Here is a 23023-nt window from a genome sequence, read left to right as displayed (position 1 = left end):
AGATTGATGTGGCCTCTTGTTACTGAGCAAGTGATTCCTGGGCAGGGAGAGGTGGGGATGGCGGGGGGTGGGTCTTGCATCAGAACCAGAGATTCCCCTTGACTCCAGTTGCTTTGACAAAAGAGAGCGGTCCTGTTGATGGCAGTGCTGAAAAGCTAGGGGGAGACAAATGAGCCAGTGAGGCGAGCTCTGGAGACTGGTGAGAGCTGGGGCAGGAAGAGGGGGAGACCCCCTAAAAAACTAGCAAGAGGCACACAAGGATGTCTAGAAGGAAGAGCTCCCTTGACCGTGGGGAGGACCTGGGGAGATTGCTTTTCTTCTGTGTTCTTTCTCTCTTACATTGCTTTGGATGCCAGATGTTGATAAGGATGTCAGCGTGCCTAGTTGTTTCTGCTTCAGCAATCAAGCAAGGCAGGTATAAGAAGCAATAAAGCAGAAACAGGAGATTCAAAGTTAAAATGACAAGGTCCTTAATGCATTTTCAGGCACCTATTTTGAGTCATTTTAGCTTTTCCCTCAATTTATCTTTCAGCTTCAATTAAATGGCTCTTCAGCTTCCTATGGTGGCCTTTATAGCCTTCTATGGTCCACCATCCCTATGTTGCCAACACTTTGTATGGTTTAGTTTCTTCTCAAAAAATGCTCCGTTGTAGACTTCAGAGAATTGGGTCTCCCTGTGAGAGAAGGCAGGCTGGGCACAGCTGACTTCCTTTCGTCCCTAACACTGGCTTTGTGGGTGAGTGTCCAGACTTGGGTGGTTTGTGTTGTGAGTACTGTAGGTGGATGGGAGGAGTCCTTGGAAGCAGAGTGTCCAGTCTTTGTTTCCTCGAACAGGAAGAAAAGTTAGAAGTAAAGAGAGGATGGGTCTTCCCATTGGGGTTCAAGTCGTACCCTTTTCATACAGTTTGTCTTTGGGATGAGTTGACTTCTGGTCTTCTCAAGGAGGGGAAGTGGCCAAGCTATCTTTGATTCAGCTCTTTGGGAACACTTGGACTTGGAGAGAGCCTTGGCTCCTGAAAGCTAGCTCTGTGTTTGACCTCACCTAATAAGGCTGTTACTCCCAATCCCAAGGATAGACAGTTGGAGGGGTGAATTCTTCATACTGAGCTTCAAAAGCCACTTGGCCTGAGTCTTCAGTTAAGGAGGAAGACTGAGCCTCGGCTTCCTGGAGACTTGGCTCTGGGGCTAAGCTTGTCCTTGGCTCAAGCCCTGAAGGTCCTTGTAGTTCTCTGACACCTTCAAGAGTGAAAGTACTGGCTGGCCTGCTTACCTTGGGGCAGGGGATTTTGCTTTCTGGAAAGAAGTGATCCAGAGGCCCATGGACTAAAAGGCATAGTGGTTTTTCAGGAACTGTGGGGAAAAATTCTCTCTGAGTTGCTGTTAAAGCCAGGAGGCCAGATTCCTCAGGTGGGACTCCAGTTTCCTCCCCAGGACAGATGTCGGCCATGGTACCCTTTATTTTATTTCCTTCTGGATCTGTGATTTCCCATTGGCATAGCTCTGCCATCCTGCTCCCCATGCTGCCTGCTCCTTCGGGGCTGACTTTGAGTTCTGGGTCCAGGGCACCTGACTGGGGCAAGAGCCCTCCTGAGCCTGTGCCTTCCCCAAGGCAGACTACCTCCTGCTCTCTGGGCTTTGCTGCTGCTTTTGAGAAGTGTTCTTCAGTCCCTCCAGGTCCTGCCTTCTGAAGGAACATCTCTCCTTGCCCTTGTGATTCTCGTTCCAGTTCCCTTTCCTCTGCTGCTCCTCCACCCACCTCCCAAGGGCTGATCTCTGCTTTCTTGGCAGAGGGAGCCTCTTCCACTTCCCACAGACACACTTCCACTATCTTGGTCTCCACACTGCCTGCTGCCTCAGAACTTCCTCTGTTGCTGTCAAAAGCATCTGGGGCTGGCTGTGGGGACAGATCCTTGCCATGTTGACTCTCCCAAGGACACACAGCCTCCTGTTGCCTGAAGTCTGCCATCTCTGGCTGTTTCTGAACTGGCACACCTTTGGGCTCTGATTTTTCTGGGGCTCTGCCTTTCTCTTCTTGAGAGTCCCCTTTTCCATCCTGCCTTGACACCCCTTTGACAGGGATTCTTTCAGTAACTTCCCAGGGACAGGTCTCGGCCTTGGCACTTCTGTTAGGTTTATACACACCTGCATCAGGAACATCCTGTGGACACACATCAGCGGCCCTGCCCCCAGTGCTGACCAGTCTCTGGGAACTGGCTTTAGCTTGGTCAGGGCGCTGTCTGTCTGGGTGGGAGAAGGAAACTGCTGGGGCAGTGGTCGCCCAGGTATACACAGATTGTAGCTCATGGCTTGTTTTTTCCCCATCTTCGGTGGTGAATTCTTCTGCGTTTGGAGCTGGAGCTTTTTCTTGGGTTATGTGTTCTGGGAAAGAACCTGTCTTTGGGTCTTGTCTCAGGTCCACCTTCTCTGTTGCTTCCAAGGAATGTCCCTCTGCCACTTCACTTCTCATGCTGCTGGGCAAGTCTGAGATCTTGGGGGCCTGAGCAGGGGATTCCCTTGGGCTCTTGTTCTCCCAAAGACAAATAGCTTCCTGTTCTTGACACAGTTTTGCCATCCATTTTGATGCGTCTTCTCCCAGGGAAGTGAGTCTCCCCTTTTCTAGAGCTTTCTCCCTCTGCTCTGCTGATTCACTCCCTGTCTCTTGGTCCAATCCCTTCCCAGTAGTTCCTTCATTCAACTCCCAGGGACACATCTTGGCTTTTTCACGGGTAGCAGCTTCCTGTGCTTCCCAGGGACACACCTCACCTGGCTTGCACCCCATATGGTCCAGTTCCTGGAACCCAGCTTTTGGTCCATCAGCATCCAGAGTATCTGGACCCACACTCCCCCAGGGACAAGCCACCTCCCACTCTGGGGTTGGCTTCTGTGGCTTTTCTGGAACAGTAACAGCTGTCTCCCTGGGTCCAAGATCTGCAGAAACCTTTCCTGTATCGTTTGGAGATATCCTAATGGCCTCAGCTCCCAAAGCTCTTTCCTCCCCCTCTCCAGCACCCACCTCACAGGGACAGATTTCTGCCTTCCCAGCAGTCAGGGTTTCCTCCACATCCAAAGGGCAAATGTCGGCAGCTCTGCTTCCCACACTGCCTGACATCTGGAGAAGGGTTTGGGGTCTCTCTGTGTCTTGAGGACGTGGTTGTGGGGAGAAGCTGCCAGTGTTCACACTCTCCCAGGGGCTGACTGCTTCTTGCTTTTGGATCTGCCCCTCAGGCTTTTCCCAAGCTGTGACATCTTTGATTTCTGATTTTCCAGGCATTTTCTCCTTGTCCTTTTGAGATTCTCCTCTTCTTGGTGCCTGTGCTGATGTCCATTCCTCTCTTGTTCTTTCATTTACCTCCCAGGGACAGATTTCTGCTTTGGCAGGTATTGCTTCCTGTGCCTCCGGCCTGAGATCTTCCTGTGGACACACCTGTGTTGCTCTGCTTCCTCCATTGCGTAGGAATTGGCCACCAGCTTTGGATGAGGAATTGTCTAGACATGGGCTGGAGTGCCCAGGGACCGTGCTCTCCCTGGGACACACTGACTCCTGCTGTTGACTTAATTTCTGCACTGCTTTCACAGTGTGTTCCCCCATCTCTCCAAAGCTTCCTTTTCTGGAGGCTTTTTCCTTTTCTTGGAGAGATTCTCCACCTGTCCCCAGACTCAGCATTTCCTGCCCCATCACGTTATCATCCAACTCCCAGGGACAGATCTCTGCTTTCCGGATAGCAGGAGCATCTCCTGCCTCCCACGGACACACTTCAGCAATGCCACTACCCAAACTCCCTGAACACTCTGAACTTCCTGGGGCCTGAATTGAGACTGCTGAGGGGCCCCGGAAATCTGTACTCTCCCATGGACAAAGAGACTCCAAGTCTCCGCCCGGTTTCTGTTCTTTCCAAAAGGTTGCTTTCCTGGTTTTCTGCTTTTCCTGAGGGAGATCCTTCACTACCTCTAGGGCTGGTTTTCCATCCTCGCCTCCTTCACTTGCCTCCCAGGGACACAGCTCTGCCTTGGCGATGTCAGGTGTATGAGCTTCTGAGCCAGCAGCTTCCCACCCAGGCTTCTCCACCTTCCTGGCCTCCACACTGCCCCCACCCTCAGATTTGTCTCTGATTCTGCCAGGGTCCTGAGGAGCTGACCCAGGGCACAGACCTCCTCGATCGGCACTCTCCCAGGGACACACTGCTTCCTGCTCCCTCACCAGCCTATCTGGCTTTTTCCGCATGATGGGAACCACATCCGTGGGTTCCGATTTTCCCCGGGCCTCCCCGCTCTTTTCTTGGGAGTCACCTGGGTCTTGTCTTAGTGCCCTCGACTCAGGGGCTCCTTCACTCATCTCCCAGGGGCAGATTTCGGCCTTGTTGCCACTGTCTGGCTGACGTGTTTCTGATTCAGTGACCTCCCAGGGGCATACCTCTGCCACCCTGTGGTCAACACTGCCCGGGGACTGGATGCCAACTTTGGGCAGTTCCTGCCACCCAACAGGGGCGTCCTTTGATTGCTTGACATTTTTGTCCCTGGAAACTTGCCTCAGCGCGGCAAGCCCTGTTTTACCTGTTCTCTCAGCTTTCTGCTCCCCTAGACCCTGGGATGTCCTCCTGCCTCTGTCTTCTTGTTCCCTGCTGCCCTCCTGTTGACAGACTTGGAGCATCCTGCTGGTGTGAGCATTCTGTTGGTTCTGGAGGGACGCCTCATCATCGCAGGCAGCAAGAGCGGCCTGCTTACTCACTGCCTTGGGCCGGCCTAGCCTGGGCGATCGGGAGGGTGCCCCCACACTCTCTCCCACAGTCCCGCTGTTCTGCCCCTTGGGACTCTCCTCCACTCTCTCCTTCTCTCTGTAGGTGCTCCGAGAACGGGTCAGAGCTTTAATCGCCAGCCCCAGGCTGCGCATGGAACCCTGCTGAACAGGGGCCTTGAGGCTGTGGGATTTAGGGAAGATCTTGGGCCTGTCTTCGTCTGCATCGTTAGCTTCCCTCTGGTGATGTGCGTCCTCTGCGTCCATCTCATTCTCCCCAGCCTTGCTTTTCTCTACTGCGACAGAGAGGGCCCTCCAGAGCCTGGCTCGAGCTGGGGCAGGGGAGTGGTGTCCTTGTTCTGGCCCTGAGGGGCCTTCCTGGGGCACATTTTCTTTCTTGACAGGCAGTTCTGCGTTCTCCCAGGGGCAGATGTAGGTGAGTAAGTTGGGGCTTTGAGGGGGTACTGGGACTGGTGCCGGGGCAGGGACTGGGGTTGGAGCTAGAGCCGGCAGCAGAGCTGGAGCCAAGGTGGAGGTGGGAGATAGCATCCTTGGCTCTCCCAGGCAGGTCCCAGACAGGGTCAAGGTGGGGGTGGAGACCTGGTGCCGGATGGGTGGGTGAGGCAGCCTTCTCCCAGCCTCCTCATGAAGCCTCCCAGAGGCATGAGAGCTGTCCATGCTGCTGCTCTTGGCAGGGGAAGGTGGAGCTGACAGGGGGGCCCCTCGAGGCCGCTCCAGCCTCCTGGCCGATGGCCTCCGCACCAGGCTGGCCATGGCCGCCTCGGCCTTCTTCCGCTCCTCCCGCTCTTTTGCTTGCCGGTAGGTCTCCTCCAGGTAGGCCTGGCTGGCCATGAGCAAGGCCTTTTCCCTGGAGCCAGCCACACTGAGCGACTTCTGCAGAGAGGCGGGCCGGGCTCTGGGTAGCCTCTCTCCCACCGTCAGGTTGTGGGCGCTGGCTGACCTGAAGCCCAGGGCAGGGGGCCCCTCCACCGACTCCCGGCTCTCTGTTTGAGAGGCCTTCTTGGCCAGTTTCCTCCTCAGCAGTGAGTCAAGAAGAGGCGGGTCCTGCTCCCTGCGCTGGTCATAGGTGCTGCGGGACTTGCGCAGAGCCGGTGTCCCCTCTGGTTCCTGGAGGCTGGAGCTGAGGAGCCGACGGCGGGAGGAGCCGGGCAGGCTGCCGCGGCCCGGGGAGCCTGAGTCCCGGGAGTGCTGCCTGGCCAGGGCTTCGGGGAATTCCGCCAGGCACCTCATGAAGGAGCGGCCCAGCCCCTGGCGTGAGCTGCCCCGCTTTTTGGGCAGGTGGGGGTTGTTTGCAGCCATTTCCTTGGTTTTATGGACCTCTAGCTGGGCATAGAGCTTCTTCAGCTCGTCCTGTGGGGCGGCAGGAAGGAAAGCAGGGCTGCAGGTGAGCTCTCTCCATCCTCTGGCTGTCTGTTAGTCTGCCCTTAATTAGACCTTTTTCCCTGAGGGATCTCTTTCCATCAAGCTGTATCTCATCCCTGCTTCTAAAACTCTCAGAATTCACCTTTTTGTTCCTGTGAGCTCAGTTGCCAACCTGAGTCCCAGACAGATCCAGTCAGCTCAGAGGGCTCAGATGTACCCCCTTCTCTGGGGCATTGTGGTCCGGTGGGAAGTCAGTAGCCTGGGGACACTCAATATGCTGTGTGCCTGGAGGCTGTTTTCATGACCCCTCCCTCTGAGCCTCTGGGTCTTCTGTAAAGCAATGTTACCTGGGTGACCAGTGTTAACTTCCTTAAGAGCATTATATGAGATTGATGAGACTAGTGGGTATGAAATGTGCAGTGTTCAGGTGTAAGTGATGGAACAGGGCTTTAAAAGTCTTCTGTTCTGGGTTTCTCCCCAGACCCAGCATAGGGGCCACAGATTGGCTTGTGTTCCAGAAAGTGGAGGGTCGAGGTGGAGCTGTCCCTCCATATTCCCTGGCCCTTCAGCTGGATTACGGTCTCAGGATGCAGGGCAGGCAGAGCTTAGAGGGTGAGGACACAAGGGGGAAACAGGCAGAGGCAGCTGGGACAAGGAAGGACTCGGGAGATGTGGAGGACTCTGCTTTGTGAGCCTGTAAACAAGTCAGGTGTGAAGAGGGACCCAGTAGAGGTGGAGGGGTTCACCACAGTGGTTCCTAGACTCTGGATTGTATAAAACAATGGGCTTAGATTATCAACTCTCCTTGTATCTTACCCACTGAGCCTCTTGTTAGGGTTCTGGTGACTATAATGATACCCTTGAGCACAGAAATTAAAATTAGCATGCTCTTCCAGTGTAGACCCAGGAAGAACTTCCTCTCTCTAAGACCTGTCAGGTCCAGGGAAAGGGGATCCTGGTGGCCACCTGAACTACCCAACCCCACAGCTGGCCCTCGGTGCCCTAGGCACCAACCAGCCTGCTTTGCTGGGGGCTGAGGATTTTTTTTTTTTTTTTTTTTTTTTTTTGAGACGGAGTCTTGCTCTGTCACCCAGGCTGGAGTGCAGTGGTGTAATCTCAGCTCACTGCAACCTCAACTTAGCAGGCTCCAGTGATCCTGCCTCCTGAGTAGCTGGGACCACAGACATGCACCACCATGCCCGACTAATTTTTGTATTTTTAGTAGAGACGAGATTTTGCCATGTTGGCCAGGTTGGTCTTGAACTCCTGACCTCAAGTGATCCGCCTGCCTCGACCTCCCAAAATGCTGGGATCACAGGCATGAACTACTATGCCTGGCCAGCTGAGGGATTTCTTAGTCTGCCCCCGACCTGATGCCCCTGCTGAGTGAGAGTGGAGGGTGCGAGGGAGTAGGGCTCCACTCTCAGCCCTGCCTCTAGCTTGCCACATGGCCTGAGCCTCCAGGATCTCATTCTGGAGCTTTGGGGTCTTCCCACTTGGGTGTGTGTGGCCTCCTTTGAATAGAGTCAGGGGAATCAGTTTAGGCCAGTGGTGGAGAAGAGAGAGGGCAGGTCTTGGAGGGAAGAGGACTTGCAGTGGCACATAGCCCAGGTGGCAGGGCCCAGTCCTTCCTCTGCCCCATTGCTAAAAGCTAGCATTGAAAGGAGGCAGGGAGGGTGGCACATACCCGAATGTCTCCAGGGTCCAGGCTGCGCTCGCTCCAGGCTGAGGCGATGCTGCTGCCGAGGTAAGAGCCTGAGTGCTGCAGGTCCAGCTCGTCCTCGCACACCTCATCCACCATCTCCTCTCTGGGAGGAGCCCCCAGCTTCCAGAACTGGCAGGGGAGCATATGAGTGGGAAAAAGACTCACCCTGGCTCCCTGTCCACGCCTGCACTCACCAGCCCTGTGAAATGCGTCCTTACTTTGTGACGCTTCACCCCCTTCTCTGATTTGGAATTCTGGGGATCTTTAGAGTTTTTACTCCCCTCATCCTCGCTGACCTTCTCTAGCTCAGAGAGCAGGGTGGTTCCAAGCCCCTGACCCTGCAATTGCTAGTCGGGTCCTTCAGCTCTCCCACCTCTCCCTGTGTACCTGCTTCTGAGTAGATTTTCAGAGTGTGCTAACCTTCCAGCTGCGGGAGGGAGCCCCTCCAGCCCTGGCTCTTCTTTCCCTTGCCCAGGAACTGGAAGCAGAGAGTGTCTCCACTCAAGTCGGCTCCTAGCTTAGGGCCCCTGGCACTCTGCTCACTCACCCAGCAACTTCTGTCGTCCTCACCCTGGCCTGCAGAGGGCGCTGCGGGACAACAGCTCCACAGTGCCCCAGACAGAGGGGCTGGCATCCACCTCACAGGTAGGAGGGGAGGGCCTCACCTTAGGGATGAAGATCAGAGCCAGCGTGGTGGTGACTGTGCCGTGGGTGTGGAAGAAGAAGAGGAGGAGGGTCCAGTCCGGGTGCAGGGAGGGAACCAGCACAAACCTGGGGCAGGATGGGGGGGCGCAGGTCATTACTACAGGTGGGAATGGTCTCTTCCACTTCGCCTTCTCACTGGAGTTTCACCCCAGCCCCAGCCCTGATACCCTTAGGACGAGGGGGCATTCTGTCCTCTCCTGCCCTCTCCAGGATTTAGGTCCCACCTTAATCCTGTTAATCCCCACCTCCAAGAAGCCCTCCCAGACTACTCCAGCTCACTTTCTTTGGCTGTGTATAGCACGGACCTGTGCTCCAGACTCTTAGGCCCACTCTGTGGGTTAACTGCCTCCACCACAGGGCCTGTCCTTACCGACAAACTGATGCTCTTATGGCTGAGGAGTAAGGGGAGAAGGCAGGGAGGACTGAGCATGCGTGGAAAGGGGTATGTTGGGGTGCTGGAGAGGTGCTTTGGAAGGGGTGAGGAGTTAGGAGGAAGGTCCTCTTCCTCCTCTTGTGTGTTGGGGGCCTCCTCACCTGGGCCAGGCATGGAGTACAGAAGGAACATCTGGGGGGTAGGGAGAAAACCAGAAGTGGGGGCCTTCCTCAACGTGCTGAGGCATAGCAGTGTCACCAGGATGGCATGGGATGGGGGCACCTCACCTGTGAGAGGTGAGGAGTGGTGCTAGAGTGGAAGGGGGTGTGGGTAGGTGGGTCCGTCCTCACCTCACCGTGTGGAAGGCAGTGGAAAGCAGCAGCTCATTGTGCAGGGCGATGCCCATGTAGCGCGGCTCGTGGAAGGCCGAGAGCACAGCCCGTGTGGCGTAGCAGAGAAAGCTGCCCCAGCACAGCAGCAGCAGCTCGGCTGCAGGGAGGGAGAGAGCCGGCACTGCCTCAGCGGTCCCACCCCTTTCTCCGAAGGATGTGCTGGGGCAGGGAGGGAGAGAGCCGGCACTGCCTCAGCAGCCGTCCCACCACTTTCTCCGAAGGATGTGCTGGGGCAGGGAGGGAGAGAGCCGGCACTGCCTCAGCAGCCATCCCACCCCTTTCTCCGAAGGATGTGCTGGGGCAGGGAGGGAGAGAGCCGGCGCTGCCTCAGCAGCCATCCCACCCCTTTCTCTGAAGGATGTGCTGGGGGGAGCCTGGGCCAGGGGTCTGAGGAAAAGACAGGAGAACCAGAACAAGAGAATCCCTGAGGCACAGAGTCAGGGACCAGCGGAAGGCTGGGCTCAGCAGAAGCAGCTCACCCACAACCATGATGTAGTCCCAGCGGTCATGGTGACAGAGGTAGAAATGGCGGCCAGTGGGAGTGTGGCTTCGGATCACCAGAGGTGCGTGCTGGATGCCTCGCTCCAGGGCACCCACGGTCCACACAGCCAGGAAGCCCAGCACAGGTAGCAGGAGCAGCCCCAGGCGCCGCAGCAGCCGCCCGCTGCTCAGAAGGGCGTTCCGCTGGGCCGTTCGAGATAGAAAGAGCTGCAGCACTCTGCGAGGGTTAGAATACACAGGGTGGATGGCAGAGACCTGGGTGGACCACGAAGAGGGCACCAGCGCCCTGGTCTCTGTCCATTGCTGCCCTCTCCTCCACACAGGTACTTGTCCTTCCATCCTTTTTGTGATTTGCTGCCTTTTGCTACTCCCGCAAAAAGTAACATGGAGGACAAGGCTATGGTGATGGGGGTTGGCCTTGGGGGTACAGGGGAGTGGGGCTGGCAAGGGTCTGGCTTTGAAAAACACCATTCCATGAGTGAGCTGGGGTGGTCTGGGATGAGCAGCATGAGGGGCAAAGTCTGTCCCAGGCTGTACCTGTAAAGCTTGAGTATGATGGTGCCGTAGACAATGGCAAAACCCAGCAGCCGCACCCAGCGAAGAGCGATGCAGCGGAATACACTGGGCTTGAAGTATAGGATGAAGACCTGGTGGGAAGGGGCAAAAATCTCTGCTCTCCACTGTGCTTCTGCTGTGGGCCAGGCCTATGCTAAGCACACTGTGGATCCTCCCAACACCCCTGCAATAGAGCCATCACCACCTTCATTCTGCAAAGGAGCAGCTGAAGTGTCAAAGAGGTTAGGTAACTTACCCTAAATCACACTGCAAGTCACAGAGCTCTTTTAAGCCTGGGGCTCCAGAGCTCATAGAGCTTATCATTTGTGGGTATGAGTAGGGGAAATCTGTGGTCTCTGAATCCCCTCCAGAGGGCAGAGAAGAGGAAGGGTTCTGGGGCTTGGAGGGTGCCAGGTTTTGGCTGTGAGGGATGCTGGAAGGTGGGGCCAGCCTCTGGCCACAGACTCACAGGAAAGTAAAGCAGCAGGAATCCAAAAAGGACAGTTTCCAGCAGGACCACTCCAGATGCCCAGATCCTCTGTGAAGCAAGGAGAGAGGCATATGAGCAGAGTCTGGACGATGGTTCTAGAGGCTCTCAAGCCTATGTGAAGGGTAACTCAGTGGCCCTGAGCTAAGGCTTCACCCTGTAACACTGGCTCTGCCCTCTCTACCCATTGCCATGCCCCCTGTCACCCCAGGCTCAGCTCCACTGGCACTAAACATGGCTAAGGCCAAGGTTTCACATCATCCCCTGTGTTCCTCCCAGTCCCACTTAGGGCCTTGCTGCAGACCTAGGCTCAAATCAGAGGCTGCTGGAGCTGGAAGGGATCTTATTCATTACTCAAGCATTGGGTCAGGCTGCTCCCTTGTCTAGAATAGGGTACCCCTTCTTGGCCCAGTAAGTGTTCAGTTAACCTTCAAGCCTGGCTCATGTCACATCTAGAAAGTCTTTCCCATGCCATCTCAGGCAGAATGACTTTCTATAAGCTCCCACGGCAGCTGACAGACACCTCCATCCTTGCCCCCATCTCACTGTGCTGTCATTTTATTTACATGTCTGCTTCCTCCATTAAACTGGGAGCTCCATGCGGGCCCAGATCACTTCCTCTCGAGCCTAGGCAGTGTTTTGCTTAGAGTAGATACTCAACTAGCATTTATTGAATCAAGTTCAATGTCCTTATTTTACAGATGAGGAAGCAGGTCCAAGGCAGAGAAATCATTTGCATCATGCTACATAGTGAGTTAGATTTAGAATCAAGATTAGAACCAATTTCTCCTAAATTCTTTTTTTTTTTTTTTTTTTTTTCTTTTTTGAGATGGAGTCTCACTCTGTCGTTCAGGCTGGAGTGCAATGGCCGGATCTCAGCTCACTGCAAGCTCCGCCTCCCAGGTTCACGCCATTCTCCTGCCTCAGCCGCCCAAGTAGCTGGGACTACAGGCGCCCGCCACCTCGCCCGGCTAGTTTTTTGTATTTTTTTGTAAAGACGGGGTTTCACCGTGTTAGCCAGGATGGTCTTGATCTCCTGACCTCGTGATCCACTCATCTCGGCCTCCCAAAGTGCTAGGATTACAGGCTTGAGCCACCGTGCCCGGCCAATTTCTCCTAAATTCTGGTCTTAGGTAGTCTCAGGTCTCCTGTTGAGACGGGTCGGACATGTGTGCAGGAGGTGTAGGGCCTTCCTTGCCTTGTTCCGGCGGCAGCGGTAGGAGACCAGCATGCTCAGGAAGATGGCCAGCATGCAGCAGGCCTGGCAGGCCAGCACGGCGGCCCGCAGAGCCACGGCCTCTTCCACCAGGCACGGTGTGGCATCCATGCAGCTGATGCAGCCCTCAGGACATGGCAGGCACTGTAGCAGTCTCCCAGATGTGCCTTCTGGGGACCCGAATTGCCCGGTAGTCTGGAAAGTACTCTCCTCTAACCCTATAAAGAATAAGATGGGTGCAGGGAGAGGGGCCCAGCTAGAGCATCCTGACATCCCAGCCTTTTCTCCTGATAGTCACCACAGCCCTCTCCCTGTTCTCCTGTGATCTGGTGCTCCAGGGACAAGTGGGAATGGGTGCTTCCTTGGGATGGAAGAGTACCAGGAAGAGGTGACACCAGGCTAGGGCTCCTTGAGAGGTCAACTTGCATCATATTTGCATGTTATAGGCTCATACTCAGAAGGTGCAGACACCCCCACACTGCAACTTGCTTGCCTTTCCTGCCTCTCTCAACCTTCTGCCCTTGCCCCACAAGTTCCCTCCCAGTGTCTCACCCCAATCTGGCTTTCTTCCCCAGATGTACCCACCCAACCAGCCTCTCCTGTAAAACGCACGTCTGGCCCCCATCACACTTACGTACCCCCAGAGGGGCTTGCCCCGTAGAATCCAGGTCGGCAGCGGCAGAGATAGCGGCCAAGAACAAAGCCCTGACTCTCCAGGGGGACACACTGTGGGGACGACAAACACAGTCTGTGTTGATGTGGGGCTTTCTCTGGAAGAAATTTCCCTCCTGGGAGAGATGGAGGGTCCATCTACCTCCCTATCCATGGGACTTGTGTCCACACTAGGGAATCCCTCCAGAAGCCCTCTCTAGTTCTTGGGAAGCCTTCCCTCTGTGGAAACCCTACCTGACCCCTGCTGTTTCCTGTCTTCCCAAAGAGACCCTAAGCAAAGAGTACAGGGAGAAATCACCCTTTTGTTCAGACTGGCAGTGACAGGAGCCTCATAAGACCCATTTCCTAGTGCCTAGCTCTTGCTAGGGCAAGGTACTGCAGGAGATGGAAGTAGGGAAAGTTCTGAGCCCAGCCACACCTTGTGTGCCTACATCCTACTTCAAAGGGTCCCTATCAGCTTCCATCTTTGGCACACAAATAGACTGGAAAGGCCCCCACAGAGGAGCAGCTTCCTTCATCAGGGACCATCTGGCTTTGGCACAGGACTGTTTTTCCCAGCCTTAATGCCAGGCTAATGCCAGGCTGGTGGGATGCCAAGGCCAGCCTTTATTCCACCTCCTCCTATTGACGTTTGCCCGGCAGGGGACAGAGCAGACCTCAGAGCCAGGCAGGGAATATGAGCAAATGAGGTCAGATCTATTGTAGGGAGTGGCTGGAAACAGACATCAGTGACGCAAAGGAAGGGGTTAACCTTGGAAGATTCTATATCGAGCCCCTGACCTCACCTAGTAGGGTTAGTGTGTGGTGCTTGTGAAGCTGTGGCCCAACTTCCCCTCTTGCTTGGACCACCAGACTGCACTCTGTTCCTGCCACAGTCTGCACAATTAGACAAACACGCACCCAGAGAAGTGCATGTGTCTGTGTTAAACAGTGAACTGGATGGTGGGAGTCCTTTTCCATCCCTCCACCTCTAGCTGCAGACACATGTTCTCTGAAGAGTAGTAGGACCACCTGTGCACACAGGACAATAGGCCTGCTAGCCCCAGCAGGTCACAGGGTTCGCCCTGTCTTGGGCTCAGCTCAGGAACAAGCATGCAGTGATTGTAACCACAGAGTGGGTGAATTCACTGGCCTCCCAGTTTCCCAGTACTGGGTTTGCATGATTACCAGCCAGTGCTCTCCATCATTGTGAGTCACCTGCACCCACAGCTTTGAATCGACCTGCATCTGGCCCAGGTTCCATCACATTCACCGGTCCCAGGCCTCTTTGAGCTCCTTGGTTGGTTAGATTCCTCCTACACCCCAACCAGCAATTCCATTTATTTCAGCAATATGGAATATCCTTTTGTAGACAGATCAATGGAACATCCTTTGTGGGCCAAGGGGAGCCCAGAAGCTGTGTTACATGAAGAATGTGTTCCCGGGGAAGGAAAGGAGATAAGTAACTGAGGCTCAGGAAGTCACCCTAGGGAGGGGTCCTGGAGCACTGAGTACCAGAAAGGAGAGCAGACACGAAGGAACACTGAAATTTCAAAGGAGTGAGGGCAAGAGTAGGGGGAATAGGGGAAGGGAGGGCAGGCTGTAGGTAACCTGACTTTTTAAAAGCCTGATATCTCACCTCTGCCAATCACTAGGAACTCCTCTTAGCCCTGAGATGCTGGTGTAGCTTTGTCTGCTGCTCCTGGGAGCTGCGTGGTGGCAGTGATGGGAAAAGGGGAGGGAGGCAGGACTCTAGTAGCACCCCCCAATCCTCCTCATCCTTACCTGGGTGCTGTTGAGATCACAGAGGTGTGTGTTAGAGTACCAGCCTGGGCCACTTGCACACTGATTGATGTCCACACTCTGGAGATCTACGTCCATCTGCACCTGCCCCCTACGGCAGTGAATTGACAATTAGGGGCACAGTGATGGATGCCAAAGTGGACGTGTGTCCCTGGGCGTTGTTGAGGCCCAGAAAACGATGCTCCAAATTATGGCACTTTGGCATGCTGAGGACTTTGAACTAAAGGAGATTAGAAGGGCTCAGAAGTAAGGTATCTCCGACCTTCTCCTTCCCTCTTGTCTCCCATCCCTCTTTCTCCCTGCTGAAGTGAGTTCTAGAAACCAGAATTCCCCTTCCCCAAGGCAGGTCATAGACATTAGAATCTCCCTCCCCCAGAGCGAGACGTAAAACCAAGAAATACTACTCTCATCTTCCCCTACCTTTCTGTGTAGGAGCTGGTCATAAAGAAATTCTCTGGCCTGCCTCGACTGACAGTAAGTAGGTCATATGACCCTCATTCCAGAGGGATCCTGCCTTCTACCTGGGAGGAAGGATGCTACATAGACAAGCCAAGAAGAAGCTGAAGTTTCCCTACTTAGTCTACCACCATTAGATCATAGCCTTTTTTGTCCAATCACAGTTCTGCAGGGCTGACCATGCTTCATGGAATCTAAGCATAACAGTGAACAATTTTCCCTGAGTCTATTTTTTCTTTTTTTCTTAGACACACAGTCTTGCTCTGTTGCCCAGGCTGGAGTGCAGTAGCATGATCATAGCTCACTGCAACCTCCACCTCCTTGGCTCAACTGATTCTCCCACCTCAGCCTCCCAAGTAGCTGGGACTACAGGCTTGTGCCACCATGCCTGGCTAGTTTTTAAAAATTATTTTTAGTGGAGACAAGTTTTGGTTATATTGTTCAGGCTGGTCTTGAACTCCTGGACTCAAGCCATCCTCCCACCTGGGCCTCCCAAAGTGCTGGGATTATAGGTGTAAGCCACTGAGCCTCTGCCACTGGGTCTTCATTTCTGAAGGCTCCTGTGTCATGTAAAACTTTGGCTAAATAGGCGGGGTGCAGTGGCTCACACCTATAATCCCAGCACTTTGGGAGGCCAAAGTGGGTAAATAACCTGAGGCCAGGAGTTCGAGACCCGCCTGGACAACATGGAGAAAGCCTGTCTCTACTAAAAATACAAAAATCAGCTGGGCGTGGTAGCTCATGCCTGTAATCCCAGCTACTCAGGAGGTTGAGGCAGGAGAATCACTTGAACCTAGGAGGCAGAGGTCACAGTGAGCCAAGATTGCGCCACTGCACTTCAGCCTGGTGACAGACCGAGAGGCAATCTCAAACAAAACAAAACAAAACAAAACAAAACAAAAAACGGCCGGGAGCGGTGGCTCACCCCTGTAATCCCAGCACTTTGGGAGGCCGAGGTGAGTGGATCATGAGGTCAAGAGATCGAGACCATCCTGGCCAAAGTGCTGAAACCCTGTCTCTACTGAAAATACAAAAATTAGCCAGGCGTGATGGCATGCACCTGTAGTCCCAGATACTTGGGAGGTTGAGGCCGGAGAATTGCTTGAATCCGGGAGGTGGAGGTTGCAGTGAGCCAAGATCACGCCACTGCACTCCAGCCTGCCAATAGAGCAAGACTCCATCTCAAACAAAAGAAAAAAAAAAGAAAAAAAAACTTTGATTAAATAAGTTCGTCATGCCTTTCTCTTGTTAATCTGCCTTTTGTTATAGGAGTGTTGTGACCCTTATGATGAGTGAGGAAAGGGATCACACTTTTCTGCCCCTACAGGCACTAGATCTGGGGACAATGCAGCCTTTGCAAACTTTAGCCCCGCACCTGCAGTGTGTGCGAAGGGCATGCGTGCATTCCATTTCTCCAGTATTATGAATGTTCACTGTCTCTGTGGATAACAATTTTCTTTCTACCAGGTTGTTCTCTGCACCCCTCAGCTTTTTGATATCCTATCATTTCCTGGTTTCTATCAAGGAATAGAGAGAGGGCACATGTCAAGACATGGCAGGAGCCATGATGATCTCTGAAGAGGATTTTCACACTTCCTTGTGCACGTACACATGCACACACACAGAGATCAGCTCAGCTATTAACCATCTCCTCTCTCTGCCCAAGCCAGGTCTGAATTGATCACAGCAAAGGAGATATGAAATTGAGGAGCCCTGACCTGGCACTGCCTGGACCAGCAGCTCCCCAGCCTCTGCTCTGGGCTGAGCTGGCAAGGAGCCAGGCTGCCTGCTGGCAGGAGAGGAATCCTGCTGGGAACAATGAATGGGGACACAGAGCTGGAGAAGCAGTGTTGACTGTTGAATGCCCTGCAGTCCTGGGCTCAGTTGCGGCTCCCATCCCAATAGGACCCTCAATCCTTCTTTCCTGTGGTTGAGGGAGGAGGTAAGTTACTGGAGGAGAATCACAAGCTTCTGCTTGGCAGGATAGTAGGGCCTGCTTGGTGTAGAGTTGGCCCTGGGGACTCAGCCAGCTCCTTGGCAGAAAGAGCTTTGATTCCAAGCCCCCTCAAGAGTTTTCCTTCTGCTGGGCGCGGTGGCTCATGCCTGTAATCCCAGCACTTTGGGAGGCTGAGGCAGGCAGATCATCTGAGGTCAGGAGTTCGAGACCAGACTGGCCAACATGGTGAAACCCCATCTCTACTAAAAATACAAAATTAACTAGGCGTGATGGTGTGCACCTGTAATCCCAGCTACTCAGGAGGCTGAGGCAGGAGAGTCATCTGAACCTGGGAGGCTGCGGGTGCAGTGAGCTGAGGTTGCACCACTGCACTACAGCCTGGGTGACAGAGCGAGACTCTGTCTCCAAAAAAAAAAAGTTTTCCTTCTCCTGGGAAGCCTTATTGTACAGCTCTCAATTGCTCGAGGGCAGCAGGTTGAACCCCTGGAGTACCCACCCGGCTCTCCTCTGACAAGCCTGGTGCATAGATTGTCACTGTCATCCACACCAAGACCTCTCCTACCTCTTACACTCCCTCCTCAGGCCTGGGGGGCCAAGACCTCTGCCTGTCTATACTGTCACATCTCTTTTCTTTTCTTTTCTTTTTTTTGAGACAGAGTTTTGCTCTTGTTGCCCAGACTGAGTGCAATGGTGCGATGTCAGCTCACCGCAACTTCTACTTCCTGGGTTCAGGTTCAAGCAGTTCTCCTGCCTCAGCCTCCCGAGTAGCTGGGATTACAGGCATGCACCACCACATCTGCCTAATTTTGTATTTTTAGTAGAGACAGGGTTTCTCCATGTTGGTCAGTCTAGTCTCGAACTCCCGACCTCCAGGTGATCCACCCGCCTCGGCCTCCCAAAGTGCTGGGATTACAGGCATGAGCCACCACACCAGGCTATAATGACCTATCTCTACACACATGTGTATACCTGCATATAGATGTATGCTACATATGTATACCTATTTGTATATGCACAGGCTCACAGACATTCCTGCATGTGCTCAAGCACATAAACCCAGATCAATATGGATTGATTTATACACATGTACACTCATACCTGTATGTGTTAATAGATAGTTACAGATTCCCAGAGCCGACTGAGTACACACAGCTGAGTACAAATACCCACATCTGTGTGCCCTCCAGGCATGCACATGTTTGTGCCAAATGGCCCATGCACAGCTGAGGGGACCTGTGCTTCCTTCTCCTACATCCCCCCACACACATCAAATCCTGCACAAACCCACTTACCTGACCTCTGGGCTTAGGTCTGGCTTGAGTCCATAGAAGGTGGCAGAGAGTGTGATCAGCCAGCCAGGTCGGAGCCGTCCCTCCTGGCACTCCAGGAAAGGAGGAGACAGCCTCACCTGCTGTGTGTCCCCCACATATCCATCGGCCCGTGGCCACTTGGGGCTGCCGAGGCTCCCTAGGTCATTGGTCAACACCCGCTTCTTCAGGGCAGGGGTGTCCAGGTCCCCAGGTGGGTTCTCCTCCTGCACCCAGTTCCCAGACAAGTCCTGAAGGATGGTTTCCTCCCCAGTCCGGGTGGCCCGCAGGGCCAGCTGTAGGTGGCTGGCCCCTGGTGGAGGGTTAAAGGTCAGCAAAGCCCTGTACACTCTTGGGTCCCCCTCGGCCACGCTGCGGACCAGTGCCTGGTACCATTCCACATCCTCCTCCACACTGGACTCACGGATGTCGTTGGCTTGCAGCAGCATGTTAAGAAAATTGGCGGCCTGGGCAAGGGTCCCCGCTGCTCCCTGTAGGATTGGGGGGAGCCCTGGCAAGGCTCCTGCCCCACGCGCTTCATAGTGCTCACTGCAATTTGCCTGTGACAGCTGCTGGGCATCTCCAGAGTAGAGATAAGTGAGGGCGGCCTCGGCCCCATCTGGGGGTACCCGTATGGCCACAGATCCTGGCTTGACTTGGGAAGACAGAGGGGGCAGAGAGTGGAGGGGCCGCGGACCCCCCAGAGCCCAGTCACAGATGAAACAGCAGCCCAGTAGCCCCCACACAGCAGGGGGCATGACCGCTCCCCTGGTGCCCATCCTTGGGGCAGCTCTCAGGACCCTGGGATCCAGGCTCAGGAGAGCCCAGGCAGAGGCTGGCTGCAGTCTGGGGGCTGTCTGCCTCCACGCTTCCTATGCTGGCATTCCCTTTTCCTCTCTCCCTCTCCCTCTCACGCTGGTGCTGGCTCGCCTGCTTTTTTCTTCTCTCTAACGTCACCAGCTGGCTTCTGGATGTAGGTATGAGGGCCCTGCCCCCTTCTCTCTCAGTGCGGCCCACTGTCTCAAACCTCTTAATCCTGGCACCCAACTCTTTCCTCCCCTCCTATCCAGTATCCAGGCTCCCTCCATCCCCCACCCACATCTGCTCCAGAGAGAGATGGGAGGGAAGGGGAGATGAAGGCACCAGTTGTGCTCTTTCTCCCTCTCTCCCTCCCTCTGCCTGCCCTTTGCTCCATTAGGAGAGATGGGCAAATCCAGGATGGGGCGCCATAGCAACCGCAGATGAGCTTGTGCCCCTCTCTCCACCCCTCTGCTCCACTCAAGCTCCTGGCAGCAATTGCAACAGGCACACTAAGGGGCCAAGCTGCATCTCCTGGCAGTCTGCTCTGGCTGCCTGCACCCCCGTGACCCCGTGCTGCTGAGCTGGGATTTGAGAATGGGGATGCCGAGGGTAGGAAAGACAGCCTAATAGTACCGTAATCGGTCTTTGTACAGACTGAGGCAGCTTATAAAGTGCTTTTCATGTGCTTTATCTGAATGAATCTTCCCCACAGCCATGTAAGGTGAATATTCTTATCCCCATTTCACAGATGCAGACACTGAGACTCACCCAAGTCACAAAGCAGCTCACTCAGAGTCTTACACTCAGAGCTCTGACTCCCCTACATTGCCCACCGAAACCACCACCATCACCTTTACTCAGCCTCAGAGACTATAACAAAGCCTCCTTGCAGAGAGGTCAAGGGACTTCCCTAGAACCACAGTGTTGTTGTTTGTGACAGAGCTGTAGCCTCCACAACTCAGGTGTCTGTCCCCACAACTCAGGCCTCTTTCTGAACCACAAAGTTGACAAGCACAGCGGCAATGGTGGCGGGAGAGAGGTGGGCATGGAGAAGACAGTGAACACAGTTTTGCCTCCACTTCTTTTTTTTTTTTTTTTTTTTGAGATGGAGTCTCACTCTGTCACCCAGGCTGGAGTGCAGTGGCGCGATCTTGGCTCACTGCAAGCTCCGCCTCCTGGGTTCACGCCGTTCTCCTGCCTCAGCCTCCTGAGTAGCTGGGACTACAGGCGCCCGCCACCACGCCCAGCTAATTTTTCTTTTTCTTTTCTTTTTTTTTTTTTGAGACGGAGTCTCGTGCCCAGGCTGGAGTGCAGTGGCCGGATCTCAGCTCACTGCAAGCTCCGCCTCCCGGGTTTACGCCATTCTCCTGGCTCAGCCTCCCGAGTAGCTGGGACTACAGGCGCCTGCCACCTCGCCCGGCTAGTTTTTTGTATTTTTTAGTAGAGACGGGGTTTCACCATGTTAGCCAGGATGATCTCGATCCCCTGACCTCGTGATCCGCCTGTCTCGGCCTCCCAAAGTGCTGGGATTACAGGCTTGAGCCACCGTGCCCGGCCTTTTTGTATTTTTAGTAGAGACGGGGTTTCACCGTGTTAGCCAGGATGGTCTCAATCTCCTGACCTCGTAATCCACCCACCTCGGCCTCCCAAAGTGCTGGGATTACAGGCATGAGCCACCGTGTCCGGCCACCTCCACTTCTTAAACCTTCATTTTTTCATTCTAAGTTCTACCTTTTTTTTTTTTTTTTTTTTTTTTTTTTGAGACAGAATCTTTCTTTGTCCACCCAGCTGGAATGCAGGGGCATGACCGGCTCACTGCAACCTCTGCCTCCTGGGTTCAAGCAATTCTCCTGCTCAGCTTCCTGAGTAGCTGGGACTACAAGCATGTGCCACTATGCTCGGCTAATTTTTTTTTCTTTTTTTTTTTTTTTTTTTTTTGTATTTTTTAGTGGAGACGGGGGCTTCACCATGTTGGCCAGGCTGGTCTCGAACTCCTGACAAGTGATCCACCTGCCTCAGCCTCCCAAAGTGCTAGGATTACAGGTGTGAGCCACCGCACCTGGCTCCTTCTCCTTTTCTTCATGAAAACTGTGGCTACTCTCTCTTGCTTTTCCCTGTTTTCTTACCCCTCACCTCCTTCCTGCTGCTAGGCACAGTAACTGGGGGGCCCTGAGTCAGTGCTGTCTGAGCCAGCCTCCTTGGATCCGGGAGGGCATGGATTCTTGGGGAAGCCACAGAACAAAGTTCCTGCCTGCCCACCCATCACTTTTCCAACGATGGTGGGCTTCCTGCTTCACGAGGCAATCTGGCCCTGCAGGCACAGGCCATCTCTTGGCTTCTTCCCTTCGAACCCCCTCCAAACCCCCAATGTCTTGAACTTTTGATGTCCAAGATCATTGAGTATATGTAGGAAGGGATGAGTGGTGGTTGCCAAAAATGTCCCTTGCTTTCCAGTTGACCTCTGCAAACAACAATTCTTTTTTCTTAGAGTCTTGTTCTGTTGCCCAGGCTGGAGTACAGTGGCACAATCTCAGCTCACTGCCACCTCTGCCTCCCAGGTTCAAGTGATTCTCCTGCCTCAGCCTCCCAAGTAGCTGGGAGTACAGGCGTGCGCCACCACGCCTGGCTAATTTTTGCATTTTTGGTAGAGATGGTGTTTCACCATGTTGGCTAGGCTGATCTTGAAACCTGAACTCAGGTGATCTGCATGCCTCAACCTCCCAAAGTGCGGGGATTACAGGTGTGAACCACTGTGCCCAGCCTTACAAAGAACAATTGTGCTGTGCAACCTGAGTGGGAGTGCCAAGGCTGTGGGGACGGGGGGGCTAGAGGACAAGCCCCCAGGGGAATCTCTATGATGGCAAACTAGCAGGGCCCACAGCCCAGCCTGTTTTTTTTTGTTTGTTTGTTTGTTTTGTTTTTGTTTTTAAACAAATTAGGAAACTAAAACACTGAAGGGAAAGTGACATTCATGAGGTCAACCAGCCAGTTAGTGGTACTACTGGGAGCAGAAACCTGTATTGCACATCCATAGCTCTTTCTTTGGCCTTTCTGAGAGTGGTTTATTCCATTTCTTGGTATTTATTACTGGTTACTCTTAGTTGAGGGTCAAAAAAACACACTGGGTGAAGACAATAGTAACTTATTATCATGAAAAACTTCTTGGGAAAAAATGTATTAAGTTATTATCATGAAAAGCTTCTTGGGAAAAAATGTATTAACTAACATTTGTATAGCACTGCAGAATTTGTTAAGTACCTTTACATGTAAGTTTTCATTTAATTCCCCACAATAGCCATGTCAAGGGGGGATTATTACTGACCCATTTTTACAAATGAAACACAGGTTCGGAGATGTTTAATTATTTGCATTTGCTCATATATTCAGAAAGTGGCATGATTAAGACTAGCTAGATCAACCACAAAGTCCAGAGGGGCAGGGATTGTGTCTGTCTCATTTATTACTGCATCCCCAAACCTAGCCCATTGTTGAATGACCAAATGAATCTCAGAAATTCCTTAGATTCTTTATCATTTTTTTTGTTTTGAGGCAGGGTCTCGCTCTATCGCCAGGCTGAAGGGCAGTGGTGAGATCATGGCTTACTACAGCCTCGGCCTCCCAGGTTCAAGTGAGCCTCCCACATCAACCTCCTGAGTAGCTGGGACTACAGGCATGTGCCACCACACCTGGCTAATTAAAAAAAAAAAAAGCTGGGCACAGTGGCTCACACCTGTAATCCTAGCACTTTGGGAGGTTGAGGCGGGCGGATCATGAGGTCAGGAGATCGAGACCATCTGGCTAACACGACGAAACCCCGTCTCTACTAAAAATACAAAAAAATTAGCCAGGCGTGGTGGCGGGTGCCTGTAGTTCCAGCTACTCAGGAGGCTGAGGCAGAAGAATGGCATGAATCCGGGAGGCAGAGCTTGCAGTGAGCCGAGATGACGCCACTGCACTCCAGCTTGGGCGACAGGGCAAGACTCCATCTCAAAAAAAAAA

General features: G+C 53.6%; 1 protein-coding gene across 1 annotated transcript; it reads right to left on the bottom strand.

The window, feature by feature from the left end:
* Positions 1 to 1054: 1054 nt before the first annotated feature.
* On the bottom strand, positions 1055 to 19002 carry GPR179 (G protein-coupled receptor 179). The gene is made up of 11 exons (XM_010379355.2): positions 18209 to 19002; positions 14486 to 14594; positions 12688 to 12775; positions 12032 to 12267; positions 10816 to 10884; positions 10329 to 10438; positions 9770 to 10008; positions 9249 to 9387; positions 8486 to 8591; positions 7803 to 7949; positions 1055 to 6103 (listed from the first exon to the last, which is right to left on the bottom strand). The coding sequence occupies exons 1-11, from the start codon at positions 19000 to 19002 to the stop codon at positions 1055 to 1057; spliced, it is 7086 nt and encodes a 2361-aa protein (XP_010377657.2).
* Positions 19003 to 23023: the final 4021 nt, after the last annotated feature.

The sequence above is a fragment of the Rhinopithecus roxellana genome, chromosome 19, assembly GCF_007565055.1.
Source record: "Rhinopithecus roxellana isolate Shanxi Qingling chromosome 19, ASM756505v1, whole genome shotgun sequence".
Classification (NCBI taxonomy): domain Eukaryota; kingdom Metazoa; phylum Chordata; class Mammalia; order Primates; family Cercopithecidae; genus Rhinopithecus; species Rhinopithecus roxellana.
Note: the sequence above shows the minus strand (reverse complement) of the source record. Positions and strands in the feature narration are given on the sequence as shown.